Source organism: Pocillopora damicornis, chromosome 10 (assembly GCF_964200805.1).
Source record: "Pocillopora damicornis chromosome 10, jaPocDami1.2, whole genome shotgun sequence".
Lineage (NCBI taxonomy): Eukaryota > Metazoa > Cnidaria > Anthozoa > Scleractinia > Pocilloporidae > Pocillopora > Pocillopora damicornis.
In genome coordinates this window covers 20,206,490-20,231,999 of record NC_142679.1, presented here as the reverse complement: position 1 = coordinate 20,231,999, position 25,510 = coordinate 20,206,490, and the positions used below count along the sequence as shown (strand labels likewise).

The window sequence follows — 25,510 nt, the reverse complement described above, 5'->3', positions numbered from 1 at the left end:
TCCGTTAATGTCTTGGGTCAGCGGATTCGTTAACGTCCCTGATTGGCGAGTTCGCTGTGAAGGGAGAAAGGACAATCGACTTAAAGCGCAGGAAAACGCGAGTGGCCCAGTAGCGACTGGTTTTAGACTAGAATCCAAATGGATTAGAGTAAGGGGCGCGCGTTTTCTGGACCACTCACAAAGCGAAGTAAAGCGAAACCAAAGCACCCCCTGATTAATTTTATTAGAAGCTCAATTAAGAGAACTCTAAGGGTAGCCTCAGGGACTATGCAGAGGATTCGAGAAATTCCACAATGTATGGGTAACATTAAACAACATTAGAGATAATGAACAAAGACAGACGATTTTCAAAACGTTTTCATTCTATATTCAATGGTACTACCTGCTCGCAATTCGTTTACAGCGTCTTATGTAATCTTTTCTACAATTGCAACAATCGTGATTCTGAAAGCTATTCTATAAATATCACCTAAGTATTAGAAAAATCATTCAACGCATCGCATCAAGACTAAATCAACAGCATATCTATTTACGATCCCGTGATCATCAGAGATCAAACTACAGAACTAGTAGAGGAGAGCTAAAAATGTTTACCTTTCCATCTTCATTCTTGACCAGCATGGTAAAAGCCTTGAAGGCTAAATTGAAAATGTACTTTCTCTCGAAGAAAATGCTACAGCCAAAACAAATTTGATCAGCTATTTTTTCTTGATTTTCTTGTTTACTGACTTGCCACCCAAATAACATCCAATACACGTAATTTTGTAACTTTCGATTGATCCTAAATATACTACAGCATTTAAGTGTGGTTAAAATGACATAAACTGTAAAAATAAAAAGTAGGTTGAAGAATGATGTTTATAATTTTTCTCGAATCTCAGACTCACTAAAGCACTATGACACTTTTACAATGAATCCATGTAAACAAATCAATGACTAAATTCTTCAGTTCGCTTTAGTCTTAACCTTCCGCTCAATCAAATGTTGATTTAATTTTCCTTAACTCGAAAGGTAAATTTTGCTAAAGAATCTTTGTTTCACTATTGTACAAAGTCATCACTGCTCTGGTCTATCTAACCTAGAACAGTAATTATTTACAAAATGTAGTTGAGTCGTTCAGCTCACTCCACCGAGATATTTACATAAAAATAAGTTGTCGATATATGGATATGTAAAAAATACCTCATTTACAACATTGTAATTACCACATATGTTATATAAAAATACTGTTAAGAGATAAACGATTTACACATCTGCTTTTTACAAGCACAAAAATGAATTTACAATAGGGATATAAAACTGTTACCGTACAAAAATAGGGCCAAAAAAGGCCAAAATAAACTTAAAACTGTCTCCTTGTGATAGCTTTTGCCTGTAGGTACAACTGTATACTATTTAACAAACGTCTGTTTCGGAATGCATGAGGTTTAATCTCCCTTAGAGAGAATATACGTTACCTCTCAATCAATGGTATGGTTGAAGATCTTGGAAGACATTTAATGATAGAGAGATTTGGTTAAGACCTTCAAGAACGTGTGCCCGTCACTCACTGGAGGACCTGACTATAAATTAATGGTAGATGTGACAAGAAGCTAAACGAACGAGGAGTATGTTGAAATGTGGGGTTCACTTGATTCAAAATTCTCGTTGTTGTGACCAGTTCTGTCCATGTATAAAACAGGGGGAGGAATCCTTCCGCCGTCCGAGTGATCGCTGTTACCGTCTCGACTAGAACCGTGGTAAGACGGTACTGGAGATATTCTGCCTCCGAACACTGGGTCTACAGTGTGGTAAGAGGGTGCTGGAGATACTGGTGATAACGGAGAAGGCGGGGTGTGATACCGCGGCGGTTTATTAACAGATTTCATTTGGAGGCTGGGCAACTGTTGTGGTTGCCGCCTTCTACGACCAGGTTCTTCGTCATATTGAATTCTGGGCCGACCCATTGAATTCGCATTTGTCCTTGTATCTCGGTGGTCGTTGCTGCTGGACGACGCCCGATCGGAATATTTCGAGCTACCGTCGGAATCCCGAGGATTTGGGTCAAAGTCGAGGGCTCTTCGGAAACTATTCGACCTTGGATCTCTTCTGTTTCGGTTCTGAATTTCCGTCTTCGGCAGATAACCTATTCCAGTATTTGGACGTGTAGGTGACCGAGGTGGTGTACTGCTATCATCGTTATAGTCCATTTGATCGCGTGATCTTCTCAATGAGCCCGCAGGTCGCGTGGCCCGCGAACGCGAAGAGGGCTCTTTACGATCCTGATAAGCTGGTCTCTTTTGTTTCTGCTCGTAGTCCGGTGACATGAATGACGTCACAGCCTCGGGAGGTAGTTGAGACCTTTCAATTCGGTCTAACTGGTCAGCAGATTTGGCCATGAATCTGCGATTATCGTATGCTGGAGGCCCATCTCGTTTGTCCCTCGGTAGAGACATTGCAGAGAAGGACTTGAGAGCTCTAGAGATCGGAACTTCCTCGGGTGTGTCGGATTCTTCCGTTGTGTGCTCGATTAAGTTTCGGCCATTTGCCGGCCTTGTTCGGCCAAGTGAGTTTTTCCATTGCTGGTGGTTAGGATTGTTGGAGTAGTGGCCTATGAAATTAATATCTGCCTGTTTTCTTTTGTACGTCATCTCGGACACTCCGCTGTCACTGTCCGACGGCTCTTCTTTAGAGCCCAAGCTACTCGCATCTTCCTCCGGCTCACGATTAGCGTCTCGATAAGTACTGGGGAGAGGATAAAAATCAGAAAAACGTCAGACATTAAAAACTTGTAAAAGCAGTACAAACATGTAATAGGGATTATGAGTGATACAAAAGTAAAAATAGCCCGTTCCAGGCGAGCCCAGTCGGTAAACAGAACCGTGATGTTACCCGGAGTGGCGTACAGACAACTGCAGAAAATTTAGAGCTTGGGAAGAATGCAAATTCTCTTCAATCTCTCCTCTTTGTTCTTGCTTTTCTTCAGTCGCGCTGCAGCTTAGGAGACTGGAACACAACAGATATTTACAATAACACATACATTTGAACGCTTGGAAGAGTTCCACTTCTAATGGTTCCGTTTCGCGAGGGGTTCCTCATCCTTTCAAGTGTGCTCTGTGTTGTAGAGGCCCCAGCAGACGAACCTTGATCTGCGTCTTCTAAAAAAAGAAGAATGGAGACGTTACTTTCCTTGACCAGTCGCAAATTCCATTAAGAGTAACACACAAAACAAATACAAAACCCACGGTAAGTAACGTGACCCTAAAAATGTTTCTGAAACCAGAGTGCTGTTTGCAACCTCTAATTCGATAAACTGGCTGAAAAAATGCTCTCTTCAAAGTCGATGCTGTAAGTACGTGGAAAGCCCCCCCTACTCCCTTGCCAAAACCAACCCAAACTACCATTTCTGTTCACATTGATAGCGGATAGCCCACATTCTGGTTGTGAAGTAAACTGATCTCATTCCTAGATAATTACCATTTAAATTAGTCAAAAGTAATCAATCATACCGGCAATAACTATCGTATTTTGCGACATAAGGATTTTTTTTCACAAAAATTGCTAATCACAACATAACAGCCAATCGGAGCATGGGTACATATCATCAGTAGCCAATGAGGAAACTGCTTAGAGCGCGGGAAAAGGCGAGTGACCATACCACGACTGGAGTTTGGTTTGCACATGATCAGTTCGTTAGGCGGCGCGAATCTTTAACCAATCACAGCGCGAAATAAAGCAAAACTACTGCAAACTAAGATTACCTCCAACACTCAAAAGAAAACTGTGCTATTAAAAAATGCTTATCGACAAGACCGAGGTTTGGCTCTCGTCATTTCCTTACCCTTTCTGCGACGATAGCAGAGGTATGCGAAACCAGCGATCAACAAAACGAGAATAATAAAAAACAGCACCATTAACAGGATAAACCACCACTGTTTGTAAATGATTCCGCTCTGAAGGTCGCTGTCAGCCGGACCTGCAAGGCACAAGAATTATTTGTAAAACGGATACCATAATCTCACACGGCGGTATAACAGACCAGCTCCAAATCTGATTTAAAACGGTGAACCGAACCGGGAATTTTGAGTATGTTTACAAGGTCTCCATCCCCACCTCAAACCCCTTAATTGGTTTTTTTTTTTACAAAAAGCTTCACAAGAGCTTTTCATGTATGTTCAAAAGGTACTGAAATCCATAGACAATCTCACAGCTCCTGGCGAGTATAGAAAGGCAATTTAATACTCACTGACACGTTTTGAGGCCACGTCCGGATTTTCTGTTCGCTCTTACTTCGCTACGTATATCATCATTTAACGTTCACACGAAATTGAGTCTGAGAGAAATTCACACTTTTCGTGATAAAGTCGAAGAATATTATTCTGAAAAGGTAACTAACTGACCAGTAATAACTCTGTCTGAAGGTTCAGATGGCTTTGATTTGCCCTTCTCGTTCCATGCGATTATTCTAAACCTGTATCCAGTGTTTGGCTCCAGATTTCCAACTGTGTAGGACACGTACGATCGGTTCTTTCTTGTATCGTCAGGATTCGCTTCCCAATTGGTAACAAAAGATTCTGATCCTGGAAACAAATAAAAAACTATGCTTTAACTTTAACCTGATTAAGAGTTTAAGAACACTGTGTGAAACTTTCCTGGAGGTTTAGTCCACCTCATTTGAGTCTATTTCATATATCGAAGTCTCTATCGAAGCCTAATGGCTTACCAATTTCAGAGCGTATTAATGAGAAACAAAAAAACACACACAAGATTGACAAAACTTCGCTGCAATTAAGCAAAAGTATGATGCAGTACAAATGGTCTGGTGAGGTGATGTAAATCTCCGATAGGAACCTTTTCCACTTTTCCCAGCCCCCCCCCCCCCTGAAAACTGGTGTTTTCACATCCATCGACAACAAAATTAGTACTTACCATCCGTCTGTGACTGGATCTCAAACTTATCGAAAGGAACATTACCACTGTCCCCATTCACCCACATTATAACAGCAGTAATAGAGCCCGGATGTACCACAGGTTTCCCAGGTTGCCCCGGAGGTTCTGTAACAAAGAGAAGTTATATGACAATATGACAAAGCTCAATCTTTTGTTCCTGTATTGACTTATTTGCACATACGGAATTACAGAAATGCCTTCATGAGTCTTTTCGTTGAACATGACTAGAATGCTGTTGAACTTTACACACATATGATATTATTAAAGAAATACGTCGAGTGTCAGTCTATTTACACCCTAATGTTAATATTCACATTCCTCACACTGTTCTCTTTACATTTTCTATGGTAATGACAAGGAGAATTTATTTAACAATCAGGAGCTTCTTAAATTGGTGATCATTTCCTCAATTCGTATAATCTTTACATTTGATTCAAGGGTGAGACTGTAAGGAGAAAATAGAAGCCAATAACTCTCAGGAGTTAATAAATCATGGTCTGAGGGAGTAAAAATTTTATTCGTGTTATTCCGGCAGGGCGAATGAACACTCACCAGCAGGCCCCTTTGTTTTTGCAAGAAACTCATTTGGCGGTCCGTAACCCATGGAATTTCTCGCACGGAGCTGAAATGAGTAACTCGTCAACATCGCCAGCCCGGTTACTTTCATCGTTTCTCTTTTTCCGTCAACAACTATCTTCTCCCGGTCGCTGTTGGGGGTTAATTCCGCTGTCCTGCCATAGCTGATCTCGTACTCAAGAATTTCTCCATTCGGTTCACAAGGTGGTTTCCAGTACAGATCTACGCGGGCATTATAGACCGCGTCGGCACGGAAAACGGCTGGGGGCTCGGGTCCTAGTTGGGCGGAGGTAAAATAAGATTAGAAGTAATGCAAAGAATAAAGATCCATTTGTGATGGGTTACATAGAGAGTACACATTATCTCCAAAATTCAGTTCTGGAAATAATAGTTCGAGGACAGAATTTTGCTTGCTATTTCAGAGAGAGGTGGAGGAGTTGGGGGGGGGGAGGGGGGGGGAGGGGGGGGAGGGGGGGGGAAGGCGAGTGAAAAGGTTCGGAACAAATATCAATCAAAGACAAACAATATTCTCCTCAATATATCGTGCAAAGTTAACACTTACTGTCCTCATGTGTTGTGACCTCCAGCGACGTACTTGGCGGACTCTCTCCTTTGGAATTATACGCTCGCACCCAGATTCTATACTTAACATATTTCCGAAGGTTAGTGATGTTGACGTTGTTCAGGTGAGGAGGTACGAACAGCAGCTTGGGTCCAGGTTCTCGCGGACATACTCCAGCCTCCAAAGATCGTCTCCTCCTGCGGCGTCCTTGAGTCAGAGAGAGGTCTTGCGCATAAACCTACAATCAGAAAGAAATATGGAGATTGAAAAAATTTGCATTACTGAGACAATTGACAAAAGAACACTGCAGTAAGTTTCGTAAGTCACGCAACACGCGTTACTGACCTTGTATCCCATAAGATGTCCATTGAAGGAAGCCGAAGAGGGTGCGATCCACCTGACTCCAATGGATGTTCTTGTCACTGTACCCTTTGTTATATCCTTAGGAGCTTCCGAAGGAGCTACACATCAATACAGAAGAGCGACACAAAAATAACATTATTTCATACTTATTGTGATTTACACATAGTTCGGCCAATCAGCGACACCGAGGATGGTACGTTGCGCAGCATCAACAAACTCACTCGTCCGCTGCGCTCACTCGTTCGTTTTTTGATGCATTGCGATTCGTGAATAGAAATCATTCGTGCGCACTTTTCATGGAATAATCTCTCTTACTTAGGTACAGACGTCTTGGCAATCCCTTTGATATCCTTATCATTTATTGGCATAATGTTATTATAGTTAGTAGCGTTAGTATTGCAAGCAATGTTGCTATTGTGAAAATGCCAATATTATAAGAAATACTTGTATCGTTAGTGATATTAGTTCTGTCAGTAAGTTGTGGTAATCAATTGAAATAAAAATACGTTTTTCAAAAGATTTCAGGGAATATTCCTGGCAAAGTTTTTTCTAGATTGTAAATTTACGATTTCTGCCGGTACATCCAGGGCTACGATTGACCTCTCCTATATCAACTTTTCAAATTTTCTGTAAAGATAACTCATGGTTCAATTCCCGTTGTTATCCCTTGTTGAAACGATCGTGGCACATATCCTATCTGCTATCAAATCATACAGAGCACGATTGTCCTGGAATTCTTCAAGAGTCAAACGCTAGCAGAATAAATATCATGTTTCTTAGCGACCCCAGCCCTACCCTGCAGGTTCGACTAGAAGTCTGCATTAGTCTCACTCGACAATGAAGAAAATTAAAAAGAGAAAGTATGATTCTGTTAAACAAAATAAATCCAAAAATGTTTACATCTAACATCACACTTACGTTTCTCTCCGGTTGTCACTCTGTAAAGAGGGGAATAGGGCCCAGGTCCCTTCTCGTTCACAGCCGCCACTTTGATTTCGTAGACCGTGAAAACTTTCAAGCGTTCTAATTTATGGTTACGAGAGTTGGCGTCCAAGGAAACCTCGCTAAACACACTGCCAGCGGCACTCTTTTCTCTGTGTTTTAAAATGAACCCCTGTAGAGTTCCACCCAGCTCTTGTGGAAGTGGAGCCTTTAAATTTGGATAAAAGTCAAGAAGTAAGAAATTGTTTCGTGACTGAAAAATGCGAAAATGACGAGCACTAAAGGGACCCCAAGTTTTACAGATGGTGTAAATCTTAAATAAAAGAAAAATAAGCCCACCTTCCTAGAAGATCCTATGTCAAGTTCAATATTCCACCCTTCCACCTTCTCTTTAGAAGTTTCAAGTTGACAATTTTAGGCTTAGGCAAAAAAGTCTTTTAAACACCACAATTTCTTCTTAAACTTGTAACAGACAACCTGCTTCACTTTCTGTTTTAATATTGGAGGTTTTTTTTCGAGATGAAAAATCAAGTCTCGCATTTTGACGCCCATTCACTGAAAAATGACACAAGAGGCCACTTACCGCCCATTTAATGTCAAGTGACGTGGGATATGACGTCACTGTGATATTGCGTGGAGCCCCAGTCGGCACTACAACACGATTTAAAAACAAACAGCATATTAAATGACAGTCAAGCTGAAAGATTCTTACGAACTTCAAAGTTGTATCAGTTCTACGCAGCATTATTCCCAGCTCCTTTTTTCGCACTTGTCAAGGAATGACTATTTGCTCTTTACATGACCAAAGGCAAACCTGTCGATAGCTCTCATAAATGAAAAACTTCCTTGAGAAGAATTTTCCCTAGCACCTTTTACAGTCTCCCAGGAAGGAAGTTACGTAAAAAAATAATAATAACAGAAATACACAAACAAACGAAAAAGTGTCTTTGATGAGGAATGTCCTGTCCCCAAGTAAATTCCGCCGCCAACAAATTTTCCCTGACAACCCTCGTTGTCCAAAAGCTGGCACGTCAGTTTACAGAGAAGAAGACTTGCCAAGCAAAACCTTTTGGCACAAGTACTATTTACATTTCTAGCATAACACGTTACACTTACACGCAAGACGAGTTGTAACAGAAGAGGACGCCGCACTGTACGGACTGTTTCCCTTGTCGTTTGTGGCCATAATTCTGAACGTGTATGACTCCCCAGGAAAAAGTCCCTCCACTTTAAGGCTCCGGAGATCGTGGAGAACGTTTGCCGAGTACACCTGCCAGCCCTCGTCATTCTTGTTCAGCTGCAGGGTGAAGTACCTCAAGGGGCTCTTTGCATCTGATGTGGCTTGCCACTTTACGATTATCCATCGTTCGCCGATGTCCGAGAAATAGACCGGCAAAATGTATGGTGCATCAGGAGGTTCTGTTAAGTAAGAAAAACGTTATATTTCGAAGCATGAGAAAGAGGTTCCGGTGGAGGCCAAAAACTTATTTTTTTTTGTTCTGTTTGTTTGTTTTCACCGATAAAAGAGGACACCCTTGAGCCAAATAGACATGGCGTAACGTTGCCAACTCGGAACTTTCTGTTCACGGATCGATGCCTGAAGAAAAGGCACAATCTCTTAAATGAGCAAAGGAGGGTCTGTGTCCCATAAGAGGTGTTGGTGATTGATGTATACGCGACGCAGCGACCTGCATGACCTGAACTCTAGGTCGAGAGGTCTGGGTTCGAGTCCTGGTGAGTCATTGTGTTGTGTTATTGGGCGAAACACTTTATTCTCAATTTACCTCGCTCTACCGAGGATTGTAATTGAGTGGAGGCAAACTGTCGGGGGAACCTAGCAAAATGCTAGCCGACCAGCATCATTGTCCTAACTAGGGGGGAAATGGCAACGAACTTAATCTTTGAAATAAAGTATCACCTCTGGCGGTATGAGCCACTTATAGAAGGTAAAGGTAACGTCTGTACTCCCCCTGAGAAGGATGCTAGTCCATAGCAAGGTTACCTTCTGGATGGAGAGTCACTGTGAGAGTGAAGTGTGTTGCCCAAAAACACAAATCACTGACCCGGCCCAGGTCTTAAACGCGGATCTTTTGACCTGGACTCCAGCGCACTAGACATAGGGTAACGTCCCCGCACTAGTAGGTGAATCACTAGAATATACAAACCTGTTGAACCTCCAGTATAAACAACTGCTTTCGCTGGAGATTCGCTTTGACTTGTGTTAGTCAAAGCCCAAAGGTAAAAGCGATAAAACGACTGAGGATTCAAAGGGCCAGCAGTCCTCCTGAGATCGTTTCTTCCCATGGTGCTTTGCCACACATAGGGGTCTGACGCAGATGACGTATTTAGACGACATGCTGCCTTGTATCCTTGGATGACGCCGCGCGGGTACACTGGTGGGTCCCACGCTATCGTCACGGTCTCTCGACTGACGGATGTAAAACGGACACGAGAAGGGGGGCCTGGACCTGAAAATGAAATAGCAAAACAGGTTACTTTGAGCTGCCTATGATGAGAGCTAGCAACTGACCATGTCCGAATTTTAAAAAAAGGGAAAAACCATCTAGGACGAATTTCTTGTCAGGACACTCTACTCTTGCTGTTGCTCATCTCATAAAAAGCACGTCTTTCGCTCAAGACTTATGCAACAAGTTAACAAATCACGTGGACAAGATCCAACCGCGTAAGATCGTGTCACTCCCTACTCCCTACGTAAAACATTTTCCTTAAAACGACACGATTTCCTCTTTGAGGAATTTTACACTTTAAGAGTTCTCCACCTCTCCAATATTCATTTGCGATCCTAAGGTGATTTACAAGTTTTTACCAAATTATATTGTTATATGCACTTGGGTAACTCCTGTTTGCTGTAGAGAGCCGGACTGTCGTGCGGGAGATTGAGGGCTCAAGCTTTAGACAAGACCAATACTCCGAGCCTTAAAAAATAACGGAAGGAGAGAGTGCTGCCTTTGCTATGACATCGCAAACAGTAAGACGTTCTAGTCTTCACTGATAAGGACAATAAAACGTAGGCTCCGTCTCCTGCATCTCCTCTGTGCTGGTTAGCAGGGGGACGTTAAAGAACCCACGCACTTCTTGCAAAGAGTAGGGAACGTATCTTCTCATGTTGTGGTCTGGCCTTGTTTTGCCTACGCAGGCCCTCATTTAAACCAGTTTTAAAGCTGAATTGAGCCAGCCTGTCTTAACATCGCAAACAAATAAACAAATATGCGCTTTCTTCTGCAGTCAGCATAACCACTTTGATCTAAAATCGTTGCTCTTCTATCAACTTATCAAACACCTACCAAGTACAAAAGCGTTTATCTGGTAATTTAACTTACTGGATGATAGAGTGGTGGCTCTAACTGCAGCGCTTTTTGGTCCATTTCCAATTCTTGTGTACGCAAGGATTTGGAATTCATAAGTGACAAAGCTCTCCAGTCCCGTCAGGGAGGTAGAGTACACGAGACCATTGAGGAGTTCCTTCTCTTTCTCCGTGTTTTGCTTCCCAAAAATACGGTAGTATATCTAAGAGGACATAAAAAAACGATCTCTATTTTTTGTACAAAACAGTCACTTGAAGAATTCCCAGGATACTAGAAACCCTTCCCAGATTGCAGAAAATAAAATGACCTGTACATTTTTAAAGACCACTTCACACAAACACACTGAGTTAGTATCAAATAACATCGCTTATTACGTGTTCCTGTTGATGAGGTAGTATAAAAAATCCGCCATTTTATCATTCAGGTACTTTCAATTATGGGCATACACTTAAAAATTCAAGATGACGTTTTTAAGTATTTGACATGCGCAGACTCGGAAAAACAAAATGAAAAAGATAAATATTAAGAGGCTTAAATTTACGGAAGAACTGCCAGGTATTTACTGCACCTTGTAACCAAGAATTACACCATTTTGTCCCACATACGGTACAGGTCCCCATCTGAGCGTAACAGATGTGGCACCTGTTACTTCTGGAGTAAGACTAGTTGGCGCTGAGGACGGAGCTGAAAAAAAAAGATGAAGAATTTAACCCATGACACTCGGTATCCATATTCAGCACAACACCTTTAAAACAGATAAGTCAAGCAAACAAGAAATCTTAAAGAAAGATGTTTTTCCTCCTTATCATAAGCGTGGGTTTTTAAGGAACTTAAACTCTTAAAATTTCATGATATCCATTCGTTTCAATTAGGTACTTTTATGTTTTCATTCGAGAACTCTACTCTCCCTTCCAAATTCAATAACTTTTTTTTACTGAATAGTCAAATCCACAATTATAATACTAGGAATACTCAGTCCTTCCGTTTGCCACTGTGCAGAACGAACACCAGGAAGTTTTCAATTTACTTTCAAGGTCCAAACTTTTATAATTCGCTAAATTCTGACATAACTAGTTCTTCCTCCTCCGCTTCTTTTAAAAGAAAGCTTAAGCAATTTCTTCTCTCTAGGTATTAACTTCTGTAAGGCAGTAATTCTTAACTAACTTACTTAATATGTGTGTGCGTGTGTGTGTGTGTGTACGTGTGCGCGGTCAAAGTTAATTACCATAAGTCCATATTGTAATTCTAATATAAGATTAGTTATTTTAAGTGAGAAAGCCTGACTTGTTATAAGCCTCGTGGTTTCTTTCAGGTTTTCTCGCCATTTATTTTCTGTCATCAATTTTCTTCATTTTTTTTTCCATCTGTAAATGTCGTATATGGCAAATAAATATTGTATTGTATTGTATTGTGGGTCAAAGAGAAAATTCCCCATAAGGAATCGAACCTCAAACCTTCGAATTCCGCGCTCCGATGCTCTACCACTGAGCCACAGAGACTCTATGGTGAGCAAGACTATTACGAAGTTCAAATATGACACGTCCTGCATACTTCTTGGATCAGCACTGTCGATAGCGTGTTTGCAAATAGAATATGAAACATGGTTAATTTTGAGCTCGGTGAAGAAATATATATTCGTGAATTGACCCTCGTGAAAAGACGAAGAAACATCTTTCTCTATTTCTTCACCGAGCTCAAAATTTACCATCTCTCTTTTTCTATTCACCAGAAATCATAAATTCTACACATTCGGTCTCACCATCTTCTTGCGTCCAAGCCCAAGCCACCGCACTGCCATTGCTGGCTCCTTTACCATTTAGATTGTAGGACCTCACGGAGACCTTATAGCGTTTGTGTCTCAAAAGGCCTCCCGCTCTGTAGTAGTTTAATTGACTGCTTGGAAATTTATTTTCAAACGCAAAACTGGGAACTCCTTCCGGCTCAAATCGCAGTATGAATCCTATAAAGTCGCTATTCCAAGTGTCTTGGGGTGGAATCTGAAAGATGTGAGCGGATATTGTGGGATTCCCTAAGCTCTGTTCGGTCAAATAAATTCGTGCTTACTCTCTAAAAGGCAAAAAAAATCACCTCAAAGGATCACTTTTAAACTTACCTTCCACCTTAGTTCCAGTCCATCCTTCCCAAGTGGAAGCAAAGTCAAATTGCTTGGGGGAAGGGAGGGTGCTGTGGAGAAAAATAACATGGCTTCAGTTGAAAGACTGGTAAAAGTTAAGACTACGAAATAATTAAATTGACAGCAGAAACGCTACACCCGATGTGCCAAAAAGGACACCAGGATTTTTACAATAAAAGCGAACATTGAATGAAGAATGAAGGTAAAAACATTGCTATCAACAAGATTCGAGTGCATCACCCTGGCAAACTTCGGATGTGTTCTTAAAGCTAAATGTAAGCTATACAATGTGCCTATTTAAGCCATTTACTGAGCTCCTATGAGGTGCAGTTAGGGCAAAACCTGTGTTAAGTGCATGTGTGGACGGAAACAACCTTGGTTGCTCAAGTATGGAAGTAAGTCAAGTTTAGTTTTTGGAAAGAGGGAGATAAGAGATACCGTCGAGTTTCCTTACCAGTTTCTTGCGTTCTGATTGTATCCGTTGGGGCACTGGGGCTACTGCTTCCCACTTTGTTCGTGGCAGTGACTCGGAATCTGTAGTCTCTGTACGGTTTCAGATGCGGTAGCTCAAGAGGAAGTAAATTCCATACGAGATGAGCGTCACGAACAATCATCAGTGTCTTCCAGCTTGACGACGCTGGGTCATAGTAGGTGTCGTTGTTGTACTGTATGGTGTAGGTCAGTATAGGGGCTCTGCCAGATGATCCAGGGGTAAAATCCAATACCACCGAACGGGCCCTCACTTCTATGACCTTTAGGTTTTGTGGTGCACCAGGTTTGACTGCAAGAGAATATTTTGTCCATACGTTTTAGTCCAGTACATTAATGCTCAAACTCTCAGTGAAAAAAGTCAAGGTCTATTCCCCCCGGACGGCCAGCATTAAGTTACTTTGCCCTCTCAGTTTGTGTTATATACTTAGTAGACTCTGTAAAACAGCTGACGCTCAAAATTCAGCTCTCTTCGCCGCAACACATCTAATATCTAAAGCCTGGTATTTTTCTTCACAAGATACGCTGAGGCATGTTTGTTGAGCCGTAAGAAAGTAAAATAAACAACATTACAATTTTCTTCCAAGATTCATATCAAAAAATTTTTGATAGCTTTTGCTTACCGGGAGATTCCGTAGTTTTCGCCACCAGTCTCTTACTCGTGCTAGTTCCCGCTCGGGTCTCAGCGGACACCTCGACAACGTACGCAGTATTGGCTCCTAATCCTGTCACTGTGTGAGATAAGGTGACGTTTGAGAGCCGCGTCGTTTGACCGCTGCTTGGGAGTGAGTCATTTCGCCAGCGTTTTACCAAATACGCAGTAAGAATACCATTCAGTCGTAGAGGTGGGTCCCAGCTCACTCTCAAAGCGTCCGCGTAGACCTCGGAGACTGTGAACGACCGAGGCGCGTCTGGAACTGTGGGAGGATAAAATAATTATCAATTGTTGCCATGGTTATACAAAATGCTATAAGTACTAGCAGCCAGTATCTCTCAATCAAACACGCAATATATTGTCTTCATCTCAATAAATGTTTCAAACGTTCGGTGAACGTACCTCCTTCCTCAGTCTTGATAAGTTTAGTATCAGACCTCGGACTGTCTCCTGCACCATTGTAGGCTACTATAGCTATAGTGTACTGAGTGAATTTTTCCAGTCCGCTAAGAATCCCCTTCTGAATAGCTGCCGTGTCGTCATGATCAGCTACCCGCTGGAAGATATTGCTGGGTGTGCTTCCCTTCCACGCTTGGAGCTGTGGGACAAAAAAAAAAGTACATGCAGAAAGGGTGTAAGATCGGGCTCCTCGATGAACGAAAGATAGAAAGAAACTTGAAATATTTGCTAAGTTACAGAGATTTCGTTTAGTGTTACGCCATACACCAGTGGAAATTGGCATATGTTCTGCCCACTGAGAACGCAAAATACCTTGTATCCTTTTATTCTTCCATTTTGTTGCTTTTGAGGTGGAGGTTTCCATTCTAAATATACACTGACTGTGGTAATGTTAATCACGTTCACTTCCTGTGGTGGAGCTGTTGGTACTGCAACAACATGTAATAGAGTAATTAGCAAATGCAGCCAAATTACAACTAGTCAGGATGGGTGAAAGCGTTCGAATCCATTTTATAAAGTTCCCTTTTTTTTCGACAATTTTGGCTAATTTTGAAATAAAGGCCATAAGAATGGTGAATGTAATTTAGGCATTAGCTGATCTGAACAGACAGTGCCATGAAATCACAGAATTCCTTTTATAAACAGAACGGTCTCGCCATCCAGTTCTGATGTTTGCAAATCTCTGCACCAAGTATACATATAACTATCATAATGCAGAGTTGGAAATGCTATTCACTGGACGAGAAAGTTCTAACAGATGCGAACACGTAAGAACGGTCAGAATCAAAAGCCATGTAAAACTTACGCCCTTCTGCTGTGGTGACTGTGATTGGTTGACTGTACACCCCGTCTCCTGCGTCATTGTAAGCCCGCACTTTAATCTCGTACGCAGTCCACTGCAGAAGTCCGTCGATGCTTCCCTGAGTAGCAGATGAAATTGCAATCTTTCTTATAATGAAGCTACTCGCTGAAACGCCAGCCAGACGGTAAGCGATTTTGAAACCACGCAACGGACCATTGTGTGTTTCAGGAGGAGGAATCTGAAAACGGAAATTAAAAAAAAAAAGAAATTTTTAATGAAAATTGTACAAGCTGTAAATAAAAAGTTCAGTTAAAAAGACGAATATTTTTTTAAGTATGCAAACAGGCTGAAGACACTCACTTGCCACTGCACTAGTATAGAATCAGCGCTTGTTGGAGCTCCACTGACGCTTTGTGGAGCTGCAGACGGCGCTGAAAGAAAGATAGGTAAGATCTTGGTTTACAAAAGTTCTGATCTTTCCTTGTGATTACCATGACAATAGGGTGAAGTCGGTAAATCGAGCAGCTTTTGTATAATTTTCACGGCTTACGTTTAACTGTCAAAATTGAAGAAACCATCAGATCCAAAGGATGGTTTCCCCAAAACAAAGAAGAAAGAACCGGTCATATTCTGTTACCTGATATCAGTGTCCTTATCACTCCGGACGCGCCACTGGGTGCACCATCTCCGACTTGATTGACAGCTCTCACGCGGAATTGGTACTGAGTATGCGGCGAAAGATTACGGACAATGACTGACATCTGTCTATCAGAAGGATTGATGTCATCCCTGGCAAGTTGCCAGTTGTTGGAGCCCTTCTTGGCTTCGATTTTGTAAGATGTGATGGGGCTGTTACCACTATAATCCGGTGGAAACCACGATAAGCGAACTGAAGTCGTCTTGATGTCACTTACCACTGGGGTAGTGGGTGCGAGCGGTATCTCTAGAAAATACAGAAAAGTCTGTGAGCATTTTTAAGCGGGAAAACATAGCTCCTCGGGATGAAATTGCTTTCAAGCAGTTCCCCATAAACAAAATGGGAATACTTTGAGGAATACGTACAAAATCGTGATGAATGGCAATTAATTTTTTTGACGACCAAAGAGATGTTCTAAATAAACTAATTCAGCGTATGGTGCCCTTGGAATAAACGTGAAGGGGAAATTGTGCGTTGATCGATGATCAGGAACTCTCATGGCTCAACCAGCTTACGACATGATACATTTCCCTTTATTAGCTTTTGCATTCGCAAATGAAGATAATTTAGGCATGTTGAGAGCATAAAAGTGAGCCAAGGAAAAAGGATAAAACAATGCGGGGAAAAATAACTCAGCTTCTCAATTTCTTTTCCTGAGTTATAACCAAAACAAGAGAAAACGATGAAAAGTTACCGAGAACGCTCAACTGTCCTGTAGTGCTGGCGTTTCCCGCCTCAGACTGTACCAAACACGTGTACGACCCAGCATCTCCCTGCTGCACAGTGAGTATGCGTAGTGTTCCATCACTTTGAACCTTCATCCGGGATACATCGACTGCAGATCCATCTTTGGTCCAAATCCACTTGACTGATATATCCGGGTCTTTTTGGACCCCACACGGAAGAGGTTTAGCAATTCCTTTGATAGCGTCTATTTGACTTGGTAACGGATTGACGATCACAGTTTTGACTGCAATAAACAAACAGAAGTGTTTTTCATTGGATTGTTAAAACAGAAAGATTGCTGCAAAACTGTTCAACGATCGTAGCGATATGAAATACATATTAAGATTAAACTTACTTAGCACTCTAAGAGAAGCGTTTGCCCTCTTGGAGCCAATGCTGTTGGTTGCTATACACGTGTATTTTCCACTGTCACTCTTCTGACTTCTGCTAATCTGCAGGGAACCAGAAGACTTCTGAAAGTATCGAGGATTATTGGCAAAGTTGATGTTTTGGTCATTTTTCTGCCAGGTTATTGTTGGCGATGGATTTCCACGGCCTACACATTCTAACTCCACTGTGTCATTAACCACAGCGTCTGTGTTCTTTGGTGGAACATCTATCCATACAGGTAATTCTGCAAAATACAACGCATTTAAAAATATTAACTGAATCCCAATCATCAGTTATTAAATAACTTTCCCCAACAGTCGCAACTTACATCGTTCCCCTTGGCCATGGTACCAGGCATGGGCGAATTGCTGCGCCGACTAGATGCCACAACCCAACCCCCACAGTAATCAGACAGAGACAATAACGGCAAAATCGTCAGTACGGATACTTCCGTCACAGCTCCACTCTTATACAACTGGGTAGAGGATGACTCGCAGCGAAAACCCAAGTTGCTTAGCGTAAGCTGAACTTCAATATGTGGTGGCTTATCAGTTCCTCCTTAAATCTAGCAGTCTGACCAGCGAGCTTTACGCAGGCCTTAGAAATCATGAGAGCTTGGATAACAGTCCTGGGCCTAATTATTCAAAGGATGGATAGCGCTATCCGACGGATAAATTGCTATGCAACGGATAAATCGCTATCCAGCGGATAGGTGTTCACAAAACGTTCTGCCATATCCAACGGTTAGAGATTTATCCAGTGTCGGGATAGCCGGCGTTATTATTCACCCTTGGATAACCTGGTTGATTTTTTCCTATAAAGGTCTATCACAGGAAAATACCAGATACACTTCTTACCTTTTACACGCAACAAAGCTTTGCTCAGTATCTCGCCAGCATCGTTGGTTGCCGCGCACTGAACACTTCCTTTGTCGCCCGATTGAAGACTTATAAATGTCAGGTCATTTTTATTGTTTATCTGGATCCTTCCTGTGGTCGAAGGTGGAACTTTTTGGCCATTGTGGAACCAAGTAATCTCTGGGGTTGGAGTGCCAGTCGCACTGCATTTAAAAGTCACTGATTCTTGAGGATACTTATCCGCCATCGTTGGGGTGACTGTAAACGTTGGCATAACTACCAAAGAAACGAAATGAATTTTTGTATTTAATATATTAAAAACTGATGAGAATCCAATTGAACAAGTTTCAATTGACTGCCAAGAGAAATACGCACTAGCGTTGGTTTTGATTTACGATGGTCTCTGATAAGTCAAACAAAAACTCTTGCCACTCTCTCAACCAATCAGATACAAAACTAAATCTAAAAGTGACTTGGTCACTCTGACCTCCAATAGGCTCCTTAAAACATTTTCTCTTTGTTCTGGTTGGCTGTTGCGGTCAGTCTGGTTGAGATTTTGGCCTTACAACACTCAGTCCAATAAACTCTAATAGTTACATTTTAGTTAATAAAAAATAAAATTGAACTGCATTTTTTTCATGCTTACCAATTATTGTCAAGTTTGCATTCTTGGTTTTAAAGACATTTCTGCTGTTAGTTACTCGACATTCGTAGACTCCTTCATCAGATACAGCTGGATTGTGAACAGTGAGTCTCTTCTTGAATGTGTCAAAAGAAAATTTTGCACTCTGAGAAATCACTTGCCCAGCCTTTCTCCAGGATATCGAGGGCATAGGACTGAAGTATAAACAGCAAATAAAATACACAATAACATTATTTTAAAAATGCAGAAAAAAGCAATTCAAAATTGAAAAGACATTAAGACAATAACAAGTGGACCTCATTTCTTGAAGTCAGTCAATGTCAACTACTTGTATCTCCAGTTCCCAAAATTTAAATCAACTCTAGTTTTAACTCTTTAACTCCCACATGTGATTAACAAGTAACTTCTCCCCATAATGTCTCTTCATCGTCCAGCAAACAGGTAATGAGAATACTGCAACTCATCAGGTAGAAGTTGTTATCTTAATCTAAAACAAAATTCTCATAATTGATATACTGGAAAATGGTTGGCACCTAAAGGGGAGAATTAACAATTGATCTTGGGAGCAATAGGGTTTAGTAAGCTCTGGAGCCATTCTGGAAATTTCTGTTCCATAGGTTTGCCTATCATAAACATTAAATTAGACATAAAATCTTCACCTTCCACTTGCAAAGCACTCAAATGTAACACTGTTTGTCTTTCCCGCTGTAGCTCTCTGATTTGTGGGGCCAAGAATGATATATGGTGTATCAGGTATGTTTCCCCTTGCTGCAAACAATATATTATATGTTATTGGTTATATATTATCAGAAGTGGTAAATTTTTTTCCTCTTTCATAGCTGAAAATTTGCCATCTTTCATACTTTAGTTTCTGATATTTTTCTGTTTCCCTCATTTTAAAGGTGATTACCTTACTTTTTCAAAAATAGGACTTGAAATAACATAACATCTAATTCAAGTCATTTAACATTTTGTCATGAATTAAATAAACCCATTAACCCTTTGTATTGGTGACTCCCATGAGTGACTAACACAGAATTTCTTGTTACAATATCAAGCAGGAAAGTAATGAGAATAAAGAAAAATATCTATTGAGGATTTCTAAGTTGATCCAATACCAAATTCTTTAAACTACACCATAAGAGTTGTGTGGCAGAGAGTAAGGAGAATCACTAAGTAAATGATGGGAGTGAAAGAGTCAAAAGGGTCCAAATTTCTCTGGTGAGAGACAAAACATTTTCATCTGAAACCTAATTGAAACATGTGTGTATCATTCACAAGATTACTCACCTGTCACACTCACTGTTAGCGGACCTCTACTAAATGACTGGCCTCCATTCTCAACCCTTGAGTAGTAGTTACCTACATCATTTACTTCCACATTTCCAATATAAATGTTTCCTTCAGTAGAAAAACTGATGCGTTGTGTCTCAGACATAGAGCTGCCACTTTTAGTCCATGTAATTGTAGGCTTTGGAAAACTTTTTATAACAGGGTATTCATAGGTGAATTCACCCCCCTGCAGTAGTCCAAGCCTTACACTGGTATCAACATTTGGTGTTTTTTCTAGAACTGTTAGGAAGAGAAATTGAAAATCAAAAATTTATGACAGAACTGCAGCAATCAAACAAAACTGAATCAAATCAAGGGAAATTAGATAAGAACTCTAGAGCTCTGATCTACAATTATTGTAATTTTCCTTCACTTCCTTCAAAATAAAAATTCCTTGGAAATATGTTGTTTGAAAGGTAAATGAATAAAGAGGGTAACTATAAAATTTCTAAAAAAATTGCAGAATTACACTGGTGGGGTGATTTACATGATAACTTGATTTTAATAACTGAGTTGATAAATAAATATAAATTGGTCATCATATCAAATAAGTTTCTAAAGCTGATGTTGCAACCATTAGCTTCATCAGGACAAAGGCAGTGACACACAGCCATTTCCTCTTCAGGTAGACAGCATGCCTTCACCCTTTAACTCCCATGAGTGACCAAGACAGAATTTCTCCTTACAAAAATCAATGCAATATCAACCAGACAAGTAATGAGAGTAAATAAGAAAACTATCAATTTGGAGATAATTAGTTGATCTAATACTAAATTCTCTACACCAACATTATGAGAATTGTATGGTTGACAGTAAGGAGAATTACAAATTTGATCTGGGAGTTAAAGGGTCAACAAACTAAACACACATACTTCATAAATCTACGGTAAGTTGTAATAATTAAGCCACTTACATGAAACTTGGATTTTTAATCTTGTTGATCTTGTTCTTCCAGCTGGATTCCTTGCTACACAATAGTAATAGCCATCATCTAGAGTATGATTCAGACTGTTTATAACAAGCTGACCTGTGCTTGGTTGCTGACTGTGTCTATCTGATGAAACATCCTTGGCATTACCCTCAAAATCTGTTGCAAACCACTGGTAGGTAAGGGGTGTGTTGCCTGTAGCTGAACAATGAAGTGTCACCCTGCCCCCTTCATAAAAGCTCGCAGGAGTTTTTGTCACACTGGAAATGGTTGGAGGGTTTTCTGAAGGAAGACAAAAAATATTCATTTGTTGTAGTATTTAATCAGGGAGAATCAATGAGACAAGTAAATTTATGAATTTTAATAGCACAAAAATGTTCCAAACATCACTAGAAAACATGAAAATACACATAGCAAAACCCCTTCAGATTTTACCCCCTATCTTGTGTACTAAATATTCTTCTGCTGATTCCTAAGCTAAGACGTGGCAGCTTGAAAGAATGTTCATCTCATCAGCTATTTCTCAGAACTTTTTTTCACTCGTCTTTGCAATTTTTGATGTACCCTTATAGATGAAACAGAATGTATTCTTAAAAGTTTTGAGAAAACTAAATAAAATAAATTACATGCTAGAGTGCACTTATCTCTTATGATAACAATGCCTAGACCTACGCAATAATAAATGGACACACGACTGAATCCTGTCGGAGAATAACCGGTGACACAATCCTAGTGATTCTATCACTTTGAACAAAAAGTAAAACTAAAACACCAAATTTGACAAATTTAACACAAGGTTCTACAAAAGATAACAGACATTTTACTAATACTTTCAGCAAGTATTTATAAGCAATGTTGATAAAACTGATTTGAATTTAGAGAGGGTGTAGAACATAATGTGAGTCAGCTGAACATGCATCTGACCACAAAGAATGACTTTTATGCATGATTTTCTCTCAGTTTGGCTAACTATAAAGATATATTGCGGAACTATGACATAATCATGTTTTCGTTTCCAACATTCCCATATCTTTCACAAAAAGATCTTTTAATAATGATATTATTGCAATTTGTTGTAACTAAATATCACATTTATTTTAAACTTTAGAACTGGAAAGATAATTGAGCTTCATTGACCTCTAGATATCCTCTTAAACTCTTCACTAAGGGAAGTGTTTCTCATACCAATTTATTGACGTGCATGTTACTCAGCACTTATGGAAGTCGGCAACAATCTGTATCACACGTGATTCCCATTGACACAAAAACTTTAGCTAAATCAAAAGAAGTCAATATACTGTAGTCTTCAAAAGACACCTTACCAATTGATAGACTGTTATAAAAATTACAGTAAGATGAAAAAGATTGAAAGAGTCCCTGTTAGACAAAGCATGACTACAAATTATCAGATATTAGTTAGTCAAGGATCTGTAGCTTACAAGCTACAAAGGGTTTGTAACCATACACTTCAAGGTTTTAGACAATTAAAAAGCCACCTACATTAACTATAACATGTTCAAATAACTGACTACAGCCAAAAAACAGGGAGAAAATTATTTAATAAGTAATATCACACCTTTAACTAACAGAACCAACCCATCATTGCACACAAAATAAATTGGTTTATGAACTAAATTGATAAATGTAAATTGGCCACGTCAAGATCTTCTAGAGCTGACGTTTTGAGTGTCAGCCCTTTGTCAGGGTGATTTTACCAATAGATTATTTCAACCAGGCAAATTTTTCTAAACAATTCAGTCTGGACTTGGCTTCTTTCACAAATCTTAAAGTCCAGACGAAAATAAGCAAGCATGTTAATTAATAATTTTGTCACAAGACAAAATCAATTAATTAGGCTTGGAGTGAATTTTTTCACATTTCATCTTTAAAATTAAGCAATCCACACTTAATAAAACAACAAAAAATTATTATTTTAACTAATATTTGATTCGCAACTGAACTGCGTGTACTTCACGGAGTATGCATATTAACAAAGAAATATCAGGGATGCTAATTTTAAAATTTTAAAAGGATCGGTAAACAAACTATTTTACATCTTTGTAAGGTATAAAATCTTGAAAATATCTTAATGACTTCACAGAAAGCTCCTCACAAATAGAAGAGAACCAAGCCGAACCATTTCCACGTTGTGTAATTGGCATCCAAGACAGACTGGTCTGATAAAGATCTGCATTACATATCTAACGGATGTACTTTTTATATTTTGTTCATTTTGTGATTGAAGTGCCATGCAGAGAGGCAAATACTTTAATAAGAAAGTCAGGCTTTACTTCTGCTTTTCTCTCATGACGATATCTAAGAAGGGTCTCTTTGAGTCTCTTTGTGACCTGATTAAACTGCACTAGTTCCCGACGATATACAGTTCATGCACATATCCTCCATCACAAACACAGACAACAATAGTTGTGCGATTATAAATTTTGTTATTGTGTAGCTGCGTTAAAATTCAGCCTTAAAATCGACACCTTTAAAATAGAAACCAACATTTCTCGTCTTTCTTACTCCGTCTGATGTCTGAAGCGCAAGAAAACATCACGCGATATCATGAGGTGTCAGAACGAATATTTTGTGCAGCAGCTGTAGTGGCAACTACAAGGGGTAACAATGCACATAACCGCTACTATTAGCCACAATTCATTAGACACAAATTCTTTTTAGAAAATTCGTAAATCTTCTTAAGGAGGATTACTTTCTCAGACCAGATATTGTATAAATACATCAAGAAACGTGGGCGAGCATAACTTCGTAGCTACACTGTATTTTTTAGCAAAAAGACGAACTCCTTGAATATATTTAAATTTCAATTTACCTCCAACTGTTATGGATAGAACAAGAGATTTTCGAGCTGAGGTTGAAAAACCGAGGCCTTTAAGAGTTTTTAAAGGCCAAAATTTGATGAAAACGCCATCTCAGTGGTAAGCTTACTAGTAACTTCAAAATTCGATCGCGTTAATATCTGTAATGAGGTTTGTTTCCACCGCGAGGCGAATCACGCGAAGGATTAGTATTGAAGACTTCACTCGCTTTGCGCACAACACCGATCTCTAAAGTCAAAACGACGTCAAATAAAAAAGGAAATGAAAAAATGGGACAAATAAAAGAAGGCACAGTTTGCTTTTGAATTCTTATGTTTTCTCCAAGTGTCAAACGAACACAGTAATACGACATAGCCATTCAAAAAGTCTCATATCACAAATTATGCAAATACTGCTCTCTGTTATGAGGTTTCACTTGTACTTTCAGCTGAACTTTTATGAAAATGAAGGATGGAAAATTTGACGTCTATGAACTTATCTATTACCTACATTTTCGTTTTAAGGCGATCGCTAAAAAAAAGACTTAATTTGATTGCACAGTTGAATGGGGCAAAGAAATGACGCACATATCAACATTAGGTTACCTTAACACCAAGAATTATCTTACCTGCTTTCACCGCGATCCAACAAAGGAGACACAACAAAAGTCCACTTTGCTCGTGAATCATAGTAATCTTCAATCAATGTAAGGTTGAAAATAAGGTTGCGGAAAGGAGCGTGTTTTCCATCAACAAGAAACAGTGGAAGCAGGCATCGTACTTAATATAGACCAAATGTTTCGAAACCAATTAGGGCTTTCTTCCCGCGTTATCCTTCCGAAAGCACAAAAGTCTCGTAGTTCGCACGAAGAACAAACGCAGTTTTCAACTTTTAGCGAAGTAGAAGTAAAGAGCTATGACTTCTCCTAGATTAACGAAAATAGAAATTTCCACACAGGAGATCAATACAAAAGTTGACAAAGTGCAGTCGATCGATCGATCGTTCCAAGAAATCAAATCGCTTGAGATTCTGAACTGTCAATCGATGATTTGCGATTCTTTCCTGTTAGAGGTCGCTCGTATTGCGGTAATGACACTCAATATAACAATATAGTGGATGTCTACACATTTCGGAAATTTCCGTCTTCCAGAATTATTTTTAAAGAGATTCAAACTTTCAAACGGAAACCACCAACAACACTATGACCCATTCACAAAGCACAACAAAAGCTAGGGGTCACGTGGATTATACTGAGTGTTGGGATTGGTTAATTATTAAAAAATATGATTTCACGGTTTGACGACTTAGAACAATTAAAGGATTATATGACAATCAAAACGCCGAGCTTTTCCATTGTACCTTGGAAAAACAAAATATTTACATTTGAATGGAATAAAACCGTGCATCCAATATATAACACATTAAAAGCATTTGATAGCTTCTCAAGATATTGAAATTAGGGACTTGAGAGGCGGAATTTCGTGGCAAAGATTGTTATTTTGTTTTAAGAAACTATTAGTGATTGGGGAAATGCCATGTGCTGAAAGACTCCACACGAAGTCAGCCCTATTTCTGATTAATTCGACACTAGACGCGCACGCGAACTGAGCAAGTCGTTAATTACTCTCGCTGACTGCTTCCAGGAGGGCGTACATTTCTCCGTTTGTAAGGACCTCTATTGTTTATGCGATGAGACTTCGGCTTGAGGAATAATTTAGTTGATACAGAAAGCATCAACGGACCCCATACGGAGCCGGCCCCTTTAACCTTTAAATTCTAAGTATAACGTCAGGCACAGTTTATTGTTTTTGCAATTTGTTTCCATCCGCGATAAGAAAATATTCCTGGGAAAAAATCATCAGACCGTTAATTAAGATTTAATTG

At 39.9% G+C, this 25,510-nt stretch overlaps 1 protein-coding gene across 1 annotated transcript; it reads right to left on the bottom strand.

Annotated features, from left to right (window-relative positions):
* Positions 1-344: 344 nt before the first annotated feature.
* LOC113664599 (protein sidekick-2) lies at positions 345-24,852 on the bottom strand. Its single transcript, XM_089185249.1, has 31 exons — positions 24,255-24,852; positions 20,796-21,092; positions 19,841-20,122; positions 19,210-19,318; positions 18,554-18,744; positions 17,908-18,183; positions 17,016-17,294; positions 16,629-16,904; positions 15,875-16,180; positions 15,598-15,668; positions 15,241-15,475; positions 14,748-14,863; positions 14,379-14,574; positions 13,945-14,238; positions 13,287-13,613; positions 12,812-12,882; positions 12,458-12,695; positions 11,267-11,382; positions 10,714-10,900; positions 9,538-9,840; positions 8,489-8,791; positions 7,956-8,023; positions 7,349-7,580; positions 6,413-6,528; positions 6,068-6,305; positions 5,482-5,781; positions 4,909-5,034; positions 4,380-4,559; positions 3,821-3,955; positions 3,020-3,137; positions 345-2,724 (listed from the first exon to the last, which is right to left on the bottom strand). Exons 1-31 carry the CDS (start codon positions 24,313-24,315, stop codon positions 1,593-1,595), a joined length of 7,179 nt encoding a protein of 2,392 aa, XP_089041375.1. The 5' UTR covers positions 24,316-24,852; the 3' UTR covers positions 345-1,592.
* Between the last annotated feature and the right edge of the window lie 658 nt (positions 24,853-25,510).